The sequence below is a fragment of the Arachis ipaensis genome, chromosome B7 (genome assembly GCF_059453495.1).
Source record: "Arachis ipaensis isolate K30076 ecotype BB chromosome B7, ASM5945349v1, whole genome shotgun sequence".
Taxonomy (NCBI): domain Eukaryota; kingdom Viridiplantae; phylum Streptophyta; class Magnoliopsida; order Fabales; family Fabaceae; genus Arachis; species Arachis ipaensis.
Window position 1 is genome coordinate 132349201 of NC_142442.1, and position 20804 is coordinate 132370004.

The window sequence follows — 20804 nt, forward strand, 5'->3', positions numbered from 1 at the left end:
CTTCCACTTTAGGAATTAGAACAATGAGAGTATCGAAAATAGCCTCATTCAGTGACTCACCCTCAAAGGCTCGCTTGACCAGTCCACACACATCGTTGCTAAGAAAGTCCCAGAACTCTTTGTAGAAAATTGCTTGAAATCCATTTGGCCCTGGGGCTTTAAACGAACTCATGGTCATCACAGCTCGTTTAACCTCTTCAGACGTCACCGGTTCCACTAACTTTTGACAAGCCTCAGTACTAAGAGACGGGCAAGGAAAAGGCCCCATGGCGTCCAGGTCAATATCCTCCCTTGTAGAAAAGAGCTTTTGAAAGAAAGAATTTGCCGCCATTTCTAGAGTCGTAGTATCCGTGGCCCAAGACCCATCCTCTAAAAATAACCCATGAATTTTGTTCATCTTTCTCCTGATAACTGTCTGCAGATGAAAAAATTTTGTATTTCTGTCTCCACATCTCACCCATTGTTCTCTAGATTTTTGATACCACAACAACTCTTCTTGAAGAAGGACAGCATTCAGTTCCTGATGCAAAACTTGCTCTTTGATCCTAAGCTGTTGATCCTCCCGACTCTCCAGAGTAATCTGAACGTCATTCAAAAGCCTCTCCAACTCCCTTTTCGTAACAAAAATATTGCCAAAAACCTTTTTATTGAAGCTAGTTGCATCTTTTTGAACCTCCAACAAACATTTGACTACATCCGGAGCTCCTCTATTCCAAGCTGTATCAACAACATTCCTAAAAAGAGGATGAGTCATCCACGCAGCCTGAAATTTGAACGGACGATGGCCCTTGGTAGCCCTCTTTGCCATCTTGCACCTAGTGAATAATGGGCAATGATCAGAGTGAAGGCGCGCCAGCACCTCAATATAAGCCTCCGGAAACATTAGTCGCCAGTCCTGGTTGATGATTGCTCTATCAAGCTTCTTGGCCACCTGCACCCCACCTTTCACCTTCCTATACCAAGTGAATCTTCTCCCAATAGCCCCCATATCAAACAGCCCACAATCCTCCAATGTTTCCGTAAATTGTTCTGCTCTGGCAAGTCTAAATTGCCCCCCTCTAACTTCACTCTGCAACAAAACATCATTAAAGTCCCCTAACACAATCCAAGGTCCGTGGATCATATTAGCAATCCTTGTCAAGTCACCCCAAAAGAATGCCGATGTATATGCGGATTAGCATACACCGCACTGCAGTAACTAGATGTATTGCCCATAGTGATTTCAAAACTGATACATTGATCAACTACATCCAATACTCTCACAGAAATATTTGAATTAGAACATAGAATCCAGATACCCCCACTATGACCATTAGCCTCAACAATACCAACACCCTGGTAACCTAGATTAAATCAAAAAGATTTCATTCTCAATAAAAATTTTGTATTTAGTATGATGTCAGTACTTTTGTCCTCTTCTTTTTTCTCCAGAGCTAAAAGATTCTTATTCAAGACAAAAATTAGTTATATACATGATCAAGCGGAGAAATTATGATTCCTTAATAACGAAAGTGAAAGGGCTAACATAGATCGAGGAGAATAATTTATATTCTTAAACAAAATGTTAGGTAATTAGTATTTTTTTTGGCTTGTATTTGAACTAATACTAACTAATTTGGTCTTTGAAGGATTAGAAATTCTAAACTAGGGGATCGAAATAATGAATCTATACTTGTACAATTAAGCTTTTCATTGTTTTATAATTTAAATTTAAATTTAAATTATTGTTTTATAGTGATAATAAAAAAGTACTCTACTATACAGATTGAGATTGTATAAAGAGAGAATTAAATTCGTTTTATAGTTATTTTTTATTATTTTATTAATGTTTAAAATGTGGATCTTAGTATTTTCAATCTCTCTTTTATCACATAAAAAAAAGATCTGTAAACTTATATCTTTATCATATAATTCACTGATAATAAAACTCTCCTTAATAAATACATCAGGTATAGATTTTTGGGACAACCAATGATAAATATCTTAAAAAATCACATGGACGATAATTTAGTCTTCAAAAAATTATATACCTCAAACCGGTTTCTAAAAAATATATATGATAAATAATCAAATTTAGTTATCCTATTTGTTAAACGATAATGCGTCATAGAATAATTTGTCACGTGTCATTCTTTAATTATAAAAATATTATTTATATATTAAATTTAATCACTATATACTTGTATATAAATATATATATTATTTAATTTATGTTTAATATATATTTTATATTCAATTTCAATAAGTATTTTATATTGATAATTAATTTTATTGACTAATTTTAATATATATTTAATATGATTGATTTAACTGACATAAAGACTAATCAAATTCATAATTATATGGATCTTTCATAGACTAATTTAAAGTGTCTAATTTTTCGATAACTAACTTCATGATTTTGACTAATAATAACTCTACATATATAATAGATAGAAATTTGGAGTGGCAGAAAGGAAATTGTGAATGTAGAATCTAGAGGCAGCTTTTATAAATAAATACATATACATATTCTATTCCTTGCTTCTATATGGAGAATTGGAGATAGATTCTTGATTCTTAGACCGCATAACAAGTAATATAATAATACAGTATATATAAATTGAAGATCCATGTCTCAATTAACAAGATTGCATGTTACAATAATGGCATCATCTTTGCAAATCCCTTATGCATTAGGAATATCTTCAAACAACAACAACAAAATCATGAAATTCACACCACCATTATTATTACACATAAAAGCCAGACCCACATTAACAACATTATTAATGGGACAATGCAGGATGAAGAATAATAATAATAATAATAATTATCAGAAAGAGAAGTGCTACATTGCATGGTGCATTCACGATGATGGATCAAATAAAGGTTTATTCGATGATGATGATGAAGATGAAGATCGTTCTCCACATTCACTAGTGCTACATTTCTATAAGGCCTTGGAAGAAAAAAACATTGAAAGAATGAAGCAATTGCTTTCACCCAAACATTGTTCTTATCATGATTTCCTCTTCTACGGTCCCTATGAAGGAAAACAGGTTTCAACTTTTGCTTTCTCTCTATCTAGCTAGTAGTCAAAGTCAAAATAATTAAGTAAGTAATAATGAAATTTGTGACAATAAATTAAATGATATAGAAGTAATATTTTTGCAGAATGTGCTCAACTTTTTGGAGACTGCCATGGATGCATTGGGTGAAAGTGTTAAAATTAAGCTAGAAATTGTTGATGAGGATCAGAGAGACCATTCTTCAGTCAATGTTTACTGGCACCTAGGTATGTATCTAACTTACGTTCGTCAAGATTCGAACCCGAGTACAACATATTAAGAGATAAATAATTTACCGCTTAAGATAATATCTTAATTTTGACACAGCTTATAATTAATTAAGTGGATAGAATTTTTTATTGAGTCAAAGTACAAAAAAAAAAAAAAAAAATCAATTTTATAGTAGTCAAAGTACCTTAGGATTTTTTGTCAACTCCAACCATCTTTTTTAATTTTTTTTCACCTCTAAATTCAATTAAACATATAAACTTGGTTTCTTTTTATATTTTTGGTTAATACTTGGGTTAATTTTTTGTGAGAATACTTGGGTTTGTTTCGTAGTTCCATTTAATAATAATATCTTGATATACAAGAGAAAACAGCCCAATATTTAAAATATGTTTTTTTGGGAAGAGTTCTCCATTTTGTTTATGTCAAATGTTCAATACGCATTTTGAGTTTGACTGGTTATGAAAATTTGAAAACTGAAAATTCGATCACTGAAAAACGGCTTACCAATGAGATACAAGATCAAATAAAAACAAAAAAAGGCAAAAAAAAAGGAGGTCTATATATATTGATTAGATCCATAGTTTGTTTTCTAGTCAATGAAATTCTGTTAATGATTAAAAAAAGAGAAAATTCCACTCCCCTCTTTTACGAGATGTTAAAATGACGCTCCTCTCCCCTCTATTTTATAAATGTACATTCTCCTCTCTTTTTTGTATTAACTAATATTAACTTTATCCATTTTTTAAGAAAAAAATTTATTTTTTAAAAAAATACCCTTTAACAAAAATTTTATTTTTTATCATTAAATTTTGTTTACTAAAATACCCTTTTAATAAATTATTTTTTTTATTGATTAAATTATATTTTTATTAAAATACTTTTAAAAAAAATTAATAATTAAATTATTTTTTCTAAGATATCTACCCTTCAATAATTTTTTAATTATTAAATTATAATTTTACCAAAATTTTTGTTAACAAATTTTTTATATTTTACTATTAATTTTTTTTTAAAAATGGATAAAGTTAACATTAGTTAACACAAAAAATTTAAAATGAATTAAAAAAATAAATTTTTTAAAAATTAGAAGGGAATGAAATATACATTTATAAAATAGAGAGGAGAAGAGTATCATTTTAGTATCTGGTAGGAAAGGAGATCAGAATATAATTTTTTCTTAAAAAAAAAATCTATGTATAGGGACTCTTAGTGTTATTTTCGCTTGCTATATTAAAATGGTCCACTATCGATTAATTTGTCATAGGAATAGAGTATAAAACTCGATAATATAATATTTGAGAAAAACAAAAATCATATGTGATTAAAGAATATTTTCCCATGCATTTCTGTTCAGAGTGGAAAAGGAAGAAGATACCCTTCACAAGTGGATTCAGAATCTTTACGTTTGAAGAAGTTGAAGGAAGATTGTTTATTAGGTAGTACTATTTCTCCATTAAAGTTAGATTTTTTAGTAATATTGTTTAAATTTTTAACAAACTATTTGTTTTAAAATTTAATTTTGATGTATTGTTAATATAAAATAATTTTACACGTCCATTCAATTACGTAAATAAAAATAACTATTTTTTATATTAATTGTATGAATAATTATCTAAAAGAATAAATTTAATTACACAACTGTGTAAATTACACGTATTAAAATTAAATTTTTTATTTTATTAATAAATTTTTATTTTTATTGCAGCCAGATAACCGGCTTGGAGGAACTTCCTTTAAAACCTGGGGACCTAGTACTGGTATGCATGTACAAAAATGCTTAGTGTATATTAAAATTAGTCATTAAATTAATTATTATTTATTTATATATATTAAATATATTATTTATATATTGATTTAAATTTTTTAACAGATTAATGATTAAAAATTGATATATGAATCGATTATTTGGGCGCTGATCATATCTCTGTATGTGTAGAAATTGATAAAGTCAATCCGTACGGTCTTTGATAATTATCCACTAATTGGTGAAGGTATGTCCCATAATAATTAAATAATTAATTTTTAGCTGGCGTGACATATATTTTGTAACTAAACCAAATTTTAATTTGGTGTGTTTGGAACAGGAATTCTTGACTCCCATGCCTCAGAAGATAGTAGGAATACCCAACAGAGAAAGGATCCTTTTGATATTTTTGGACAGAAGAATTGAAATGTTTGAGTATCTCCAATGGCTTCCCACAAATTAAAGTGAATGAAGGACATGCAGTTATGTATTATTTATTTGCTACTTATAAAATTTGACGAGTCAATATCAAATAATTAATGACTGGTGGATTTGTATTTTATGCCAGCCACAAGAAATAGACTTGGCATTGGTGGATTTCATCTATGTTGTTGTAAAGAGTTTTCCAATATCAACCTAATTACGGGCAACGGTCAAATTTATTTTTAAAAAATTATTTAGTTTTTAAAAATTTTAAATTAATTAAATTAGTCTTTTTATTATTTTTTGTTGACGATACCAAAATTTGGTAATATGACACATTAAGTGATACTATAATATATATAGGAGTTTTAATTGAATATTAGCATGATAAGTTTATGAAATTAAATCAAATAAAAATCTAACTGAAAGGAGAACTCGAGGCATTGAAATCTCCCAATTTGGGATTGATTGATCTAATTCCATAAATTTATCATGTCGCTAATTAAGACTACTAAATGTGTGTTGTGATGTCACTTAACGTATCATGTCAACAAATTTTGACGTCATTAACAACGGAAGTGACAAAAAGACTAAAATTATTAACTTAAAATTTTTGAAAGATAAATTTGATTAAATTTTTTTTTTCGAGAATTCATTTAAAGAACGAGTGATTTTTGGAGACTAATTTGATCATTTACTTTCCCGTTAATAATTCAATTAATTTATGTATACATGTATGTTATTTTTAGAATACATGACAAAGTTTTATATAAGAAAAAACAGTTGAATGTGATGGACGTAGCACATTAATAATGATATGTTGTTATGTATAATTGTATATAGTGAGTGGTAGGAGAGAAAAATAGCAATAATGTGACGCTAGGGGAAGGTTGATATCAAAGAGAGGTGATTCCGTTTGTGAATTCCCTGAAAAGAATACAGAAAGTGATGGAAGATAGTTAGAAGGAGATGGGGTACTCTTTCTTATAATATCTTAGTGTTTTATAATCTAACCAGAAACATACATTCATTATATATATCTGGCCATAACCATATCCAATGTTGGTGTGCGTCATATCCACGTGCTATGATGCTAACTCATGCATCACATTACACACTACCGTACAGTACCGTCTCATCGCCTTCAATCATATATGATCATTTGATTATAAGTCTTTAATATGGTTAATTATGAACTAATAAACATTAGATTCCAGATGAAAATTGTTCCTATCGACCCATAGGCTTCTCTTCATATCTGCTCTAGTCCAGCTAATCAATTCGTGTAAAACGAGTATCAATTCTAAAAGATCTAATTTATTATTATCTAATCCGACATGGAGAGCACATTAGTAGCTCTACACTTACGAGAGGATTCCGTGTATTAAATGGGATTTTAATCTGCTACTAGACAAATGACCATGCCACCAAGAGCCGTAATAATTTGATTTATACCCTAAACTACTTATAAATATAAAATACCTTGTGATGCACGGACACAGGACACGACACGAGACACGCCGACAAGCAAATTTTAAAATTTTATATGACATGGGGACACATATATATATAAAATATAAATTATTTTTTAGATAAATTGTAATGATATTTTGATATTTTATTGATATTAAAATATAAATTAAAATTTTTAATTATTTTTAATGTCTTATTTTAATTATATCAAGTATTTAAAATATTTTTTGTTTTAATAAATAATAATATATACTATATCTAAATTTATTTTAAGAATATATGTTAAGAATAAGACTGGACACGCGGACACGTGATGGTATTTAGGTGTGTCCAAGCGTGTCCGAAGAAGAATTTTTTATTTTTTATTAAGACACAATTGGACACAGCAGATACACGTGTCAGACGAATGTCGGTAAGTGTCGTGTCCAAAATGTGTCCGATACGCGAATACGATAACTCAGCGAAGTATTTGTGCTTTATAGATACCTCTTCAGATAATATTTTTAATCTAACTGATTTATACCCTATTTATAAACGTCTTGATTTTGTTATTAGAGTCTCTTGTAAGTACTTAATTCTCATTGACACACAGTTCAGATACTTTAGACCACTCTCGCTCCAAGTTCATTTTTAGAGTAACACTTCAAAACAAAAATATAAAAAAAAAAGATAAATATGTTTTTGACTTTTTGTGTGGTTTATGAATATTTAAGTTTTTAAAAATTTAAAAATATATTTTAATTTTTTATTTTTTTTTAAATTTGGATATATTGATCTATATTGTTCACTTAAGTTTGTTAGACCAAACAAAAAAATTAAATATGATTCTTATTGTACTGATATGACTGATATGGATGTCTGCATAAAAAAAGTTTTTAAAATAGACAAATTAAATCTAGAGATCATTGTATCTAAATTTTGAAGAGATCAAAATTTTATTTTTAAATGTTCAAATACTTAAATATCTGCAGACTAAAAAATTAGAAATCAATTTATCATTTTTTTCAAAATCTAAATCTAATAAAAAAATTTAATATATATAGAAAATTGTCATAATAATCAAATTGTTAGACTATTTTTTAAGAGTACCAATAAGCTTTTAATTAGATGAAAATTTATATGTAATTATTTTTATATGAGTTGTTAATTGAGATGAATCATTAGATGAAAATAATTGTTATTTAATAACTCTTAATTATTAACTTCACATAAAAACAATAAGTAAATTTTTATATTCTAATAAAGTCGAAGAGGAGTATTAGGGGACCATCAACTTTTGTGTTTTATAACACTATTAACTGGCCATCAATAGTGTTTTTAATGATGTGAGATTATATTCAATAATAGAAGATCATTCACTTCTCTTTTAATAGTTAAGTGCTGATTACAAAACACAAAAATTACTAGCCTTGCCATATTTCCTTGATTGTTTACATGTACATGAAAACCCATAAGATGATAGTCATAGATACATTATTGTTGAGGAATGCACGCACATCTCATAATTTTCCGTCCCTTGTTTCGGACTTTAATATATAATAAAAGATTTTTTTTATTTTTACACTACATCTTCTATATAACAGCTTTTACAATCAAACCACAGAATAAAAATAAAAAAAAATATTTTCAAATGAGTGTGTATCAAATGAGGGGTGTTTTGGAAGGGGTAACCAGGTGAGGGACTCGTGTGCGGATGAAAGATTTTATTTATTTATTTATTTTAAAAACAACTAAATCGACGTCGTTTTATAAGAATTGATTGATTTTTAGTTCGGTCTTATAAGAATTGATTGATTTTTAGTTCGGTCCAATATACCGATTCAGCGATTTCTCAGCGGTTTAAAAAATGACAGATTTTAGTAGGAGGATCGGACTGTTTTTCACGCTGGTGGTGCACACAACCATCACATGGAAGTTTGTGCTTCAAAATCTTATAGTTTAATTTGAGTGTACACTTCATCAGTTTTACTGAAATCATTTGATTAAGTTGAGATTGTGAGATTGAACGCCAAAAATCACAATCAAGTAAGATACGCTTTATTTATGATTATACATACTTTTACATTTACTGCCACATGGTTGGTTCAAGACTTTAAGCGGCAGATTCACTTAAAGAAATGAATACGTGATTAAATTGACCATACTCTATAGTCTACTGTCTTACGGAATGTTTAGCTTAGCTATCTATACATTAACGGCATACTCAAAATTCAAGTACTAATTAACTATAGACAAGGTTATATGAGTAAGCCACTTGGCTTTATTTTTGTTTTTTCTCTTTAGCAACCTCTGTATTTGAATCCGTGATGCACCTTTTTTTGGACTAAAAAGGCGTACATGTATCAAACCTATTTATTTAGGATAATATTAGTGAATTGTCCCATGCGATGCACGGGTATGGTAAATTTAATGAAAATTATTCATTAAGAAAATTTTTTATCATAATAACATATTAACATATGTATGAGTGTTCTATAATAAATTGGATTGTTTAGTAAGATTGACCACACTTTTAAGATTCTGACTTTTATTCTGTAATTTTAACTTTTATTGGCAGTTTTAATATCGTTTAGCAAATTAAAAGATGAGGTTATTGTTTAAAATAAAAAAAAAAAAGACAATAAAAAAATATAATCAAGCTAATTTGATGATGGGTGCTGAAAAAATTATTTTAGCGTGGTAAAATAAATTGAAGAAAGATAATATTTATAATGTGAACAACCATCGTGACTTTCACAAAATAATCAATAATAATGAGAAAGAATATAAAGATAATCATTGTATACAATTAAGATGATTGGTTGAAAGAAAATCAAGATAGATGATTGGAATTATAAGTAATGGTATTGTACACACAAAAAAAATCAAGTAGAATGTATGAATTAAGTGACACATGTAACCAAATATGAAAACAAAGAAATAATAATGTGAATAGTAAAGTAGATAAAGAATTGGGTACTATGTACTGTTATGGAATAGTGAAAAAAGAACAAAAATGTATGATTCAAAAAAGGTTAAACTATCGAGAGGAGTACAAATTCATTAAATATATTAGTATAAAATAAGTGTCAAAATATTGATTGAGCTATTTTATGTGTAAAGTGAATGAGAAATCACTTAAACTAATCCAATACTTTGAAGTAACAACTAAATATATAATTGTGATCAATACTACAAAAATTATATACGACATGAAAGTGTTAAATTGTGTTTAAGAATAAAAATTTGAGTTATCATAGCAAGTTCAATATTAATGGATATATGATTTGGGTGCATTGGGTTATAATAATTCACTTTATGTTTAGGCATACAGGATACATGTATACAAATAGTTATATATTTATTGAAGAAATCTGGTAGAAACATATTACGAGGATTATATGATTTTTCAGTAGTATATAAATTATCGTTACATATGATATAAGAGAAATTTGAAAACTGGTGGTGATTAAGCTGACTTGATTACATGAGTATGATTTAATTTAAAATTTTATCTGTTAAAAAATTATTATATCACTGTATAGAGTCATCTAATAATTAGAATACATCAATTTCGTAGTAGGAACTTGGATACCATGTAAGAATACAATAAAAGCTATGTATAAAGCATTTGAGAAAAAAAAATTAATAAAGAAGAAAATAATAAGTATGATAATTAGACTACTGTAGTCAAATAAATATATTTATTACATATATAAATAGAAAAAATAATGAGAAATAAAAATAAATTAACTGCATAATGAATAATGAATAATCAAAAAGGTCTATAGTGTTTGATGGAAGAGAAAATTCTAATAAATATTAAATACTTAAAACTTCTAAATTTATTGATTTTTTATCATCAACAGGACTCAAATTTGACCTTGCTCTCTTTGACTATGCCATGTTGAAGACAAAATATGCGCCTTCTCCTAATAAGAAAAACTTCTGATGATATAGAACCTCTCCAACGAAGTTTCGTTGTGAAAGAAGGTCCAACCTTTTGACGTACATTAACATAAGAAATCTCATTTGATTTTGTATATTGTAAGCAAATTGAATATAAAAGGAAAAGAGGTTAAGACATTTTGGCGAATTGAAAATAGATTCCCGACAACAACAATGAGATTCTGTCTTTTTTGCATGAACAACTACATGCCAAACAAAGACGCATATCCATAACAACAATAATATTTCAAATATTACCAAAATTAGAAGATATACATTAGATCAAATAATAAGAAATATATATAACTCGTCATCGCAAAACATTACGAATCTGTGATTGAAGCAGATCCCCTACAAAGCTTTATGCCACCGCCTCATAGTGGGGTGTGTCTTAAGAAAGTGAACGAAGGAGACCAATAAGAACTAAAGAAAAAGAGAATAAGTGAACAGAAGAGAAAAAAATAATGAAGAGAATCCCTTTTTTAATTTTGAGGAGGAAGAGAAAAAATTAAAAACAGAGAATGGAGAGATTCCCTTTTTTAATTTTGAATTTGAATTCAAAATTAAAAAAACTAAAATTTTAGGGAAGTATATACATGTGAAGCAAGTTTAAAAATAGGAAAGAAAAACTTGACATGGTCATGAAATGTGAAGTGTAACGAAAATGGTTTCACGTAGGAGTGGTATGGTAATAAGGGTCATGATGTGAAGTGTAATGAAAATAGTTTCATGTATGAGTGGTATGATAATAAGGGTTATGATGAGTGAAAAATAAAAATATTGATATTTTGATAGAAACTCAGAATAAATATAAGGGATGACAAATGTTCTTTTCACTTTTTTTCTCTACTTCCCTGCAACAAATACCGTGCCATAATACCATCAAGAACTCTCCGCTTGACAAAGAGAAGACAGACAGAACAAAAATAAAAGAAAAAAAAGTGATGCAGAGAGATATATAGATCTAGGAGAGAAAGACATGAGAGAAGATAGAGAAAGAAAGATGGTTATGGTAAGAAGAAAATCGAAAGTTGATTATCCGAGAGATGGATTGAATACTTGATAAGGTTGTGCATATTTAAAATTCAAATTTTAATTTCAAATTACATGCAGATTTAGTTGGAATTAAAATTTGAATAAAATGTAAAAGAACATACATCAGGAACGTATTGAAGATGAAGATGAATATAGGAAATAACCTGGATAGAAAGATAAAGAAAAATATAAAAATATCATATCGCTGTTGTGCTCTTGGTGGTCGCCCGACTCAGTACTTTTCATTCCTCCTCCGTATCCATCACCACATCATCGATGACCACCACAAACTCAACCACACCCACTGCAACACCACCGCGATATTATGATCCACCACCATAGCAGTCACAACCTTATCCACCGCCTTAACTTTGTCTTGGTGCATACATGAACTCTATAATCTCCACCTCCAACTTAAATTAGGAAGAAGAAGAAGAAGATTATACAAAAACAGAATCAATGAACGTAGGAGGAAAAAGGAAGAGGAACTGAAGGTGAAGAAGATGAAGAAGGAGAAGAATCGAAGAAGAGGAGGAAGAGATAAAATTGAAAATAAAGAATGGAGAGAATCACTTTTTTAATTTTGATTTTGAATTTCAAAATTTTAGGTTATGTGTACATATAAAGCAAACTAGAAAAGAAGGATAAAAAATTCAGATACAGTCATGAAAAATGTAGTGTAATGAAAATAGTTTGATGCAAGTGTTATTATGTAATAAAAGTCATGATATTGATAATCGAAAGCATGGAAATTTTAATAGATAAACACACATATCAGAAAATGAGAATGAACCTGAAAGATGACACGTAGGAATTCTACTATGGAAATATCCTTCTTTTCAATGTATGTTATAGGATTAGGGAGACAAAAGATACAGCCAAAACTTGTCTTATTTATTATTTATTAATTATCGCAATAATTAATAAAATATTAAATAAGACAAATTATGGCTATTTTTGACTAATTTTTTTTATTACTAAACATTTCTGTTTATTTTTTTTTTGGACTGAAAAGAAAAAGACAAGTAAGGATTTAACTATGGACATAATTCTGATGTCAAACTTCAAATTATTTGAGAAAAATTTTACTTCAGTCTTTAATCTTTATCCCTTTCATGAACTCTCATTTTGTCTATCGTTAATTAGAAAATGATATTGTAGTCTCTAACCACTATTTCTATCAGATCTTTCACTTTCTCTATTAATATTTTTATCCAGAATTAACGAATTTTATTTACGTAGACCATTAAATCAACACATGTCAAACAACAATTTAAAAGGATAAATCACCTCCTGTACAATCAGCAAAAATGTCATTATTTTGGAGAGCTCAAGAACATTTTACTTTTTTTCTTCTTTTCATTGTTCAATTATAACTCAATGTCATACCTCTTTTCTCCTCTCTTCCTCTTCACGAACCAGATCACTACCAAACCAACTCTCTTTTCTCTCCGTCTCTTCTTCATCATTTTCGGCCACCATCATCACTAATATCCACGGCACCACCATTCTCTGTTTTCACTGCACATCTCTATTGCCACCTCCTCCTTCTTCTTATTCTTCTTCTTCAATTGATGAGTAATTTTATCTGTTTAAATATTTGAATTTAGTTTATGATATGGTCTTACGAGTTGTCTTTTTTTGAATTTAGATGATTGAATATAGATATCTACTTAAAGTATCAAATTTTATGTGAAAGAGTGATTTGGTGATTATAGAGTGTGTCAGTATTTTAATTGGTGTATGGATAATATTTGTAGTCAAGTAATTGTTGGTCCATGAAAATTCACTGTCTTTGTTTAATGTAAGATTTTCTGCTTGGAATGCAGATTTAGAATTTAGTGTAAAACCAAATAGAGACAGAAGCGAGCTAGAAGAAAAGAATTGTAAGGATAAGGAGAAGAAAAAGAAAGAGAGGGTAGCTATAGTGACACTGTAGTTGTCAGCAGTGAACAGAGAAGTAAGAAAAGAGATATAACTTTGTGATTTTGGTTCGGTTAGAAGAAGAAGAATCACCGTGGTAGTGGAATGGTGCAATGAAAACAGAGAATGATAGTGGATGATGATGATGGTGGCCAAAAATGGTGGAGAGGAGAAGGAGAAAATGCTGAGAATGGTGGTGGATGTTGATGATGATGGTGACCAAAAATGATGGAGAGGAGAAGGAGAGAAGGGAGTTGGTCTAGTGGTGTTCTGGTTCGTGAAGAGGAAGAGAGGAGAAAAAAGAAGAAGAAGATCGAGGAGCGATTTGTCCCTTTAAATTGTTGCTTGACATGTGTTGACTTAACAGTCTACGTAAGCAAGATCCATTAGCTCTGAACGGAGACATTAACGGAGGGACAGAAGGTCTGACGTAGTTAGTGGTTAGGGTCCACAATGTCATTTTCTAATTGATAAGGGGCGAAATAGAGTTCCTAAAATGGTTAAGGACTGCGGTGGAATTTTACTCTAGAAATTTTAAATACAATAGAGAAATGGACAGCAAGTGGAATTAATATTCAATTTGATCTCTGAATTTACACGCGAACCTCAATTTAGTTCTTGCAATTTCAATTGCCTCTTTAGTCTCCAAACTTTGTAACGTGACTCATATTAGTCCCTGAATTATTTTGCAGCACAAAAACGTTAATGAAGCGCTGATATGGACAACCAAATGTCATGTTAGAACTTGTAAAACAATGCCGTTTTGATTTTGACACTCAAATAGCACAAAAACGACACCAAATCACTTGTTTTGAAAGGAAAAGTTTCAATAAATACCACTTATGATATTTTTTTGGACTATTTGAGTGTCAAAATAAAAATGATGTTTTACAGAATTCAACGTGTCATTTCAATGTTCTGTTAAGGTGTGTGCGTAAAAAATTATCCCAAAGACTAACATGAGTTATATTCACATTTGGAGACTAAATAAAGACAATTAAAATTTTAAAGACTAAATTAAAATTAGCATGCAAGTTAAAGGACCAAATTAAATATTATCTCACAGATATATATATATATATATATATATATATGTTTATTTATGGGATAAGTACTGTTTTGATCCCTAAGATTTAAGGTCAAAATCAAATTCATCCCAATGTTATTTTGGATTTAAAATTGTCCCCGACATTTCATTTGGTATTAAAATCGTCATTTTTAATAATTTTTTAATTTTATTACTAAATTACTCTTAATAAAAAAATTATATAAAAAAAGAAAGAACGCGAGGGAGGGGGGAGAAAGGAAGAGGGGGAAGGTGGGATAGCGCCAGCAAAGCTTGGAGCCATCGTCGCCGTCGGGAATTAGAATCAGAGGGAGAGAGAGAGGAGACGCGAGGGAGAGAGGAGTCGCAAGCCAGGGAGAGAGCTCACTGTCGCGCTCTGCCACTGCCGCCGCTGCTACTGACTTGGCCGCCACTTTGCGTCCTCGCCGCTGCACCTCGCCGATTCTGCTTCTGCTTTGCTTTCGATTTGGGTGTTGTTGTTTCTGAATTTGAATAATGTGTTATTGTTGGTGTTGAATATTGTGTTTTTGAATCTGATTATTATTATTTGTTAAGAGTAAAAGATGTGGTGGTGATGGAGGATATTTTTATTCGTAAAAAGTCAAAAAGACGATTTTAATGCTAAATAAAGCGTTGGGAACGATTTTAAATTCAAAATAACTTTGAAGACGAATTTGATTTTAACCCTAAACCTTAGGATGAAAATAGTACTTATCCCTTTATTTATTTATAGTTGACAAAAAAAAAATCAAATATGGTTATTACAGCAGCTAAAGTACAGCTTTATTGTATATATGGGTCCGTTACATGAACTTTAATTTCCTTCTTGGTTGGTATCAAAATAAGTAACTTAGAAGTAATCTCTGTCCTTATGAAATAATAGGAAGAAGAATACATGATATATATCCGGAAAATGAGATCTATAGACTCTAATTAATTAATTGATGACGAGGAGGAGAAGACTTCCATGGTGGAAAGATCAAAGGAACTCCAATTATTAGTGTTCCAAGAAGCGTCATCACTTACTAAATTCATAGAAGATGGCATCATCAATAACTCATCATCATCATCATGATGCTCATTCATCAATGGCACCATGGAGAATTCCATCTCCTGCATCTGCATCATTGATGGCGGTGGTAGTGGTGGTTGCCATGTAGCAACACCATCATCATGTTGGACCACATCATCAAACCCATCCAACTCGATCCCACTCATCAGACTCAGTTCTTGTTCAAACGAAGAAGGTTCCACGTCAGCACATAGAACTCCGAAATCATCATTCTTCTTCGGCTGCACAACTACTGCATCGTTCTCGGTCTCACCGCTTAAAGAATTATTGGAGGAAGACGAACCGCCATGATCCTCACTTATTGGAGCTTGGTTCAAGAAGTTGGCAAACACAACCGCCATGTCTATGTCACGTGATGATGATGGTTGATGAGCATCAGCAGATGACGATGAGTAGTCTCCCTGAAGGCGGTGTTGCGTTTGGTTTCTGGCGGACTTGGAACGGCGGTTCTTGCGGCATCCACCGCCGACGGGGACGTTGCGGAGGGAGCCGCCTTTAGTCCAGTATCGGCGGCAGGCCTTACAGAAGTAGCGAGGCTGAGAGAGGCTGTAGTTGTTGTAGTAACAGAATTTGGTGTTGGTTGAAGCGCAGCGGGGGCAGTTAGGGGCTACCTCTATGGTAGGTTTCCACCTTGGTGGCATAGGCATAGGAATATGGTTATGCAGCATGATATGGTGATCTACACTTGATGGCAACATTTAATGGATGAATTGAGAATTGAGAAGAGAGAAAGCAGAGAGAGCAGAGAGCATGTATGTATTTGTGTGTCCAAGACTCGAGAGGAACTATAACGTGGGCGGTTGAGAAATCGTTAACATTAAGGAAGGGTGTGTGCAACTGCATCATATCTGCACTTTCATAGCCGCCTCCCCCGTCTCTATATATATCATTGCCTCACGTGCTCTACCTTCTTAAGTCAAACCAATTTGATAGTAGAAAACTATTAGACGAGGCCACTAAATTATTATATAACAATTTTTACAATTGATTTAGTTAATTATTAATTAATTTGGATTAATAGAGTAGTTAGCTTATTTATTCACTTAAATAAATGTCAAGAGCTCAAATTCTTCTGTATACATGCAACACCTTATTAATCAATAATTGATTTTCGAATAAAATTCAGATTTACACTAGGTAATGTTAGGGAAACAAAAAAAAAAACAGCCAGAACTTGTCTTATTTAGCATTCATTAATCGTCACGACAATTAATGAATGCTAAATAAGGCAAGTTATGGCTGTTTTTAGCTGATTTTCTTTGGTTACCAAACATTTCTGGATGAGAAAATCTAGGAGATCAACACTTTTATTAAAATCTGACCAGTATTTAATCAATAAAAAAAATAAGTAATTTCATATCATTAGATAAAATCTCACACCATTAAAAATACTAATAATAACTAATTAATGACTACAAATCATAAAATTTACTGATGTCTAACACTCCTCGTTAGAGATATCTTATTGCATCTAAAGGGTTGGTCCATTATTCAAAAGTGTATGAAATTAAAGATCCATTCCTCTCTCCCTTATTATTCAAAGATCCAGCTATATCTAACTACTTAAGTCATTATAACTAGTCTTGGTCTTAAATACCCCATTCTTTAAAAAGATTTCATTTCCTTAAAAAGTAAATACTTAGTATTTTAAGGAGAAATTAAAGGTGGGATTTGAGTCTCTAATGAAAAGTCGGCAAGAATGTATGAGTACGAAACAATAGTGTGTATTGGATTTAGTGTGGACGGTACTTTAATTTGGTTTATGCAGGAAGCTTCACATACATATGCAGTTACCAGTTATACACATCATATGGCACCATCATCACGTGCATTACTGGGTTACGTGGCACATATCTTTCCATCATTTTCAAATTCTATAATCATCCTTAATCCACAATTCACCATTCACATATCACCACATTTACATGTCTAATCTTTTATTATAAATTACTCATCTTGGTCAACCCCTCCCCTAATATATTGTTAGTGTGAACTTGTATTCACTTCAAAATTATTCATAACTCATATCAATTGCAAAAATACATACCCTGACCAGCATTTTAAATACATTAATAATTAAATTACTTTCAGAGAATTCAATCAAATTCCAATAATACTTTTCAATTTCTCAGATATTATTTTATCCCACAATAATTAAAAAAACTTTTTATTAAGACCGGTGATGATGACCATTATTACTAATTAAAAAATATATCATATGAATATAATATATATACATTGTGGTGCTGTGATTTATATGAAAAGTTTTTAGATGATTAAAAAATATTAATATTCTAATAATTTTAATTATAGATAAAAAAATTGAAGACGAATAATATTTCATCTGTTTTTTTTTTATAGACGATTATTTTAACTATTAAAAAACTTTCAAATATTAAAGAAATTTTAGAATAATTTAACCAAATTTATTAAATTATATAACAGTTTTTACTATCAACTTTATATAAAAATAATTGCACATAAATTTTCATCTAAAGAAAATTATATCAAATTCAAAATCTTAATATATCGAATTAATTAATATCTTATCTTATAAACTCTTCTTCGCATCTTAATTTTTTTCAATGCAAGATTAACTCTTTATACTCTTTATCCTTACTACCTAACAGTAGAAACAGCAATTTGAACGTAATTAAGGTTAGAAGGAGTTGGTAATTAATTAGAATTGATGATGAAAAGGAACAGTATAAATTAAATGAGAGAGTATGGGGGCAGCTAAGGGTTGCAATCATAGGTGTGGGGATTCGATCCAAAAAGGAACATTCGAATCACGTGGGGGTTTAACGTTGCTTTCACGAAAGATGCCAACGTACGTATTCGTAGTTAGAGGATCACTGGCTTCCACGTCTCTAACTCCTCATTATTCATTATTTCCAATAATAATTAATTCAAGTTTATATTATTGGGATAATAAATGTGTCAATATATGAAATTGCTTGCATGTATGTCATAATTCATAAGTTAGCTATAGCTTATTAGGTAGGTAGAATTAAGCAGTAATAACCGTTACGTTGTTGGTGCAATCATATGCAGATATCTATATATACGGAATGTGCATGCATATAATGCATAAAAATAAGAGATTAATTAAAGAGAGGGCTTGATCCATGCATCGGTTATAAGATGATGGGCCATGTGATGCTTGCGGGTCTCTGTTAGTTATGTTGATTAATACTATTGACCTTATTCCTAAAATCATGATCAGAGATTGAAGAACGAGTAGAAATAAAGCCATCATGATTGTATACTTGATTATTAGATCACACAGCAATGTATATTGAAAATGGTGAAACTCAGGTGGAGCTCACTTCACGTGAAGTTGATAGTCGAAAGCCGTTAGATAAAAATTTAGTCAAACAGTCAAATCATCTAACCGCTCTCAATTATCAATTTTACGTAAAGTCGATTGTACCTTAATTTTCACGATTGAAAAAAATTCACACTATCGTTTATTATTGCCTCCAATATTTCCTTTTGGTCCAACTATTCTTTGGAGATCGTATGGGGTGAAAAAATTCAATTTTGACATATCTTTGCAATATGATCCAATTTGGTAGGATGTGTTAGGAATATAATAATTTATATATATATTTTTTAAGAATTTAAGTTTTCAGGACAAATGATCATATGTTATAGTATAAAAATTTGCATAATTTAATAAAGATTTTGAGTTTGCTTCTTGTTAATATATGAAAAATACAAAAGCTTCAACAGTAGAACGAAATTAGGATAGTTACATTTAATGAAAAAAGGAAAAAATATTGGTGGTTAAGTTCTTAAGAAGATTTTAACCTGAAACATGTATGTTGGATGCAAGACAGTGAGAAATAAAAAAATCGTTGACCCAATAATCTAAACAACACAGTCAACACTCATAATAATAATAATAATGTGAAGTCCACTAATAATATTACAATTACTAATGAAAACTGATGAAAACTAATAATATCCTGAGTCTAATAATATCACAATTACTAATGAAACCTAGTTGCAGAATTGAATTTTAATATTATAAGCACCAAGTTGGTAGTTTAAAAAAGAGAGAGATGATTGGTTAAGTGACCAACTTTGACCAAACAAATTAAACCAAGTGGATATTTTATCACCGAGGCAAGTTACAACTGAGACTCATCAGATTCTCATATTATTGAAAAGTAGAATGTTGAGTTGCATCTGTTCATTCTGCAGCCGCATTAAGTGAATATTATAATTGATACTCCTATCTGCTTAATCACTAGTAAGTTAATCATTAGACCAATTCAAGTTGTTTTTTATTTATTATTATTTAAACAGTTATGTTATTTATATCAATCTTTTTAATATACATATATACATAAAGAAATATATACTTTTTTTTTCCTCTCCAAAATTTATCAGAAGTATAAGCCTCTTCCTCCATTACACATGCAAATTCATTTTTAGTAGAATTTGCACTCTAAAAATTGTTAATGTTGCAAGTGTGAGGAGTGCATGAAGTTAGTCCCACATCAAAGAAAACAAGAAAAGGAGAGGAGTTTATAAGATGAAAGACTCATTAATTTATATTTTGAGTTGGATGTGTTGTCTTCTCATCTTATGTTCTCTCACTTAATTTCTTCCCGAAATCTCTCCGCTGGTCGACGGTTAGCCAAACAAAAATCTTAGGATTTATCTAGTTAAAAGAGAATCAATCAGGTTGGTATAAACAAAATGAACAATACAAGAATCTGTTCTACTATTTGAATTCCAGACGATTCTTTTTGGTCAGGGTCCAGGCCAACATACGGGCCCAAACCGCGAAAAACCCGGAGCCCCAACCCAAAGAATATGTATAGAATACACAACATTAGAACTTTCCTT

General features: G+C 30.3%; 2 protein-coding genes across 2 annotated transcripts; one reads left to right on the forward strand and one right to left on the reverse strand.

Moving 5' to 3' along the window:
• The first annotated feature begins 2632 nt into the window (after positions 1-2632).
• LOC107608375 (uncharacterized) lies at positions 2633-5701 on the forward strand. The gene is made up of 6 exons (XM_088494026.1): positions 2633-3041; positions 3157-3277; positions 4636-4717; positions 4987-5038; positions 5218-5272; positions 5366-5701. The coding sequence occupies exons 1-6, from the start codon at positions 2646-2648 to the stop codon at positions 5449-5451; spliced, it is 792 nt and encodes a 263-aa protein (XP_088350152.1). The 5' UTR covers positions 2633-2645; the 3' UTR covers positions 5452-5701.
• Positions 5702-15568: 9867 nt separating this feature from the next.
• LOC107608284 (Dof-type zinc finger DNA-binding family protein) lies at positions 15569-16814 on the reverse strand. Its single transcript, XM_016310123.3, has one exon. It carries the CDS (start codon positions 16640-16642, stop codon positions 15806-15808), a length of 837 nt encoding a protein of 278 aa, XP_016165609.1. The 5' UTR covers positions 16643-16814; the 3' UTR covers positions 15569-15805.
• Positions 16815-20804: the final 3990 nt, after the last annotated feature.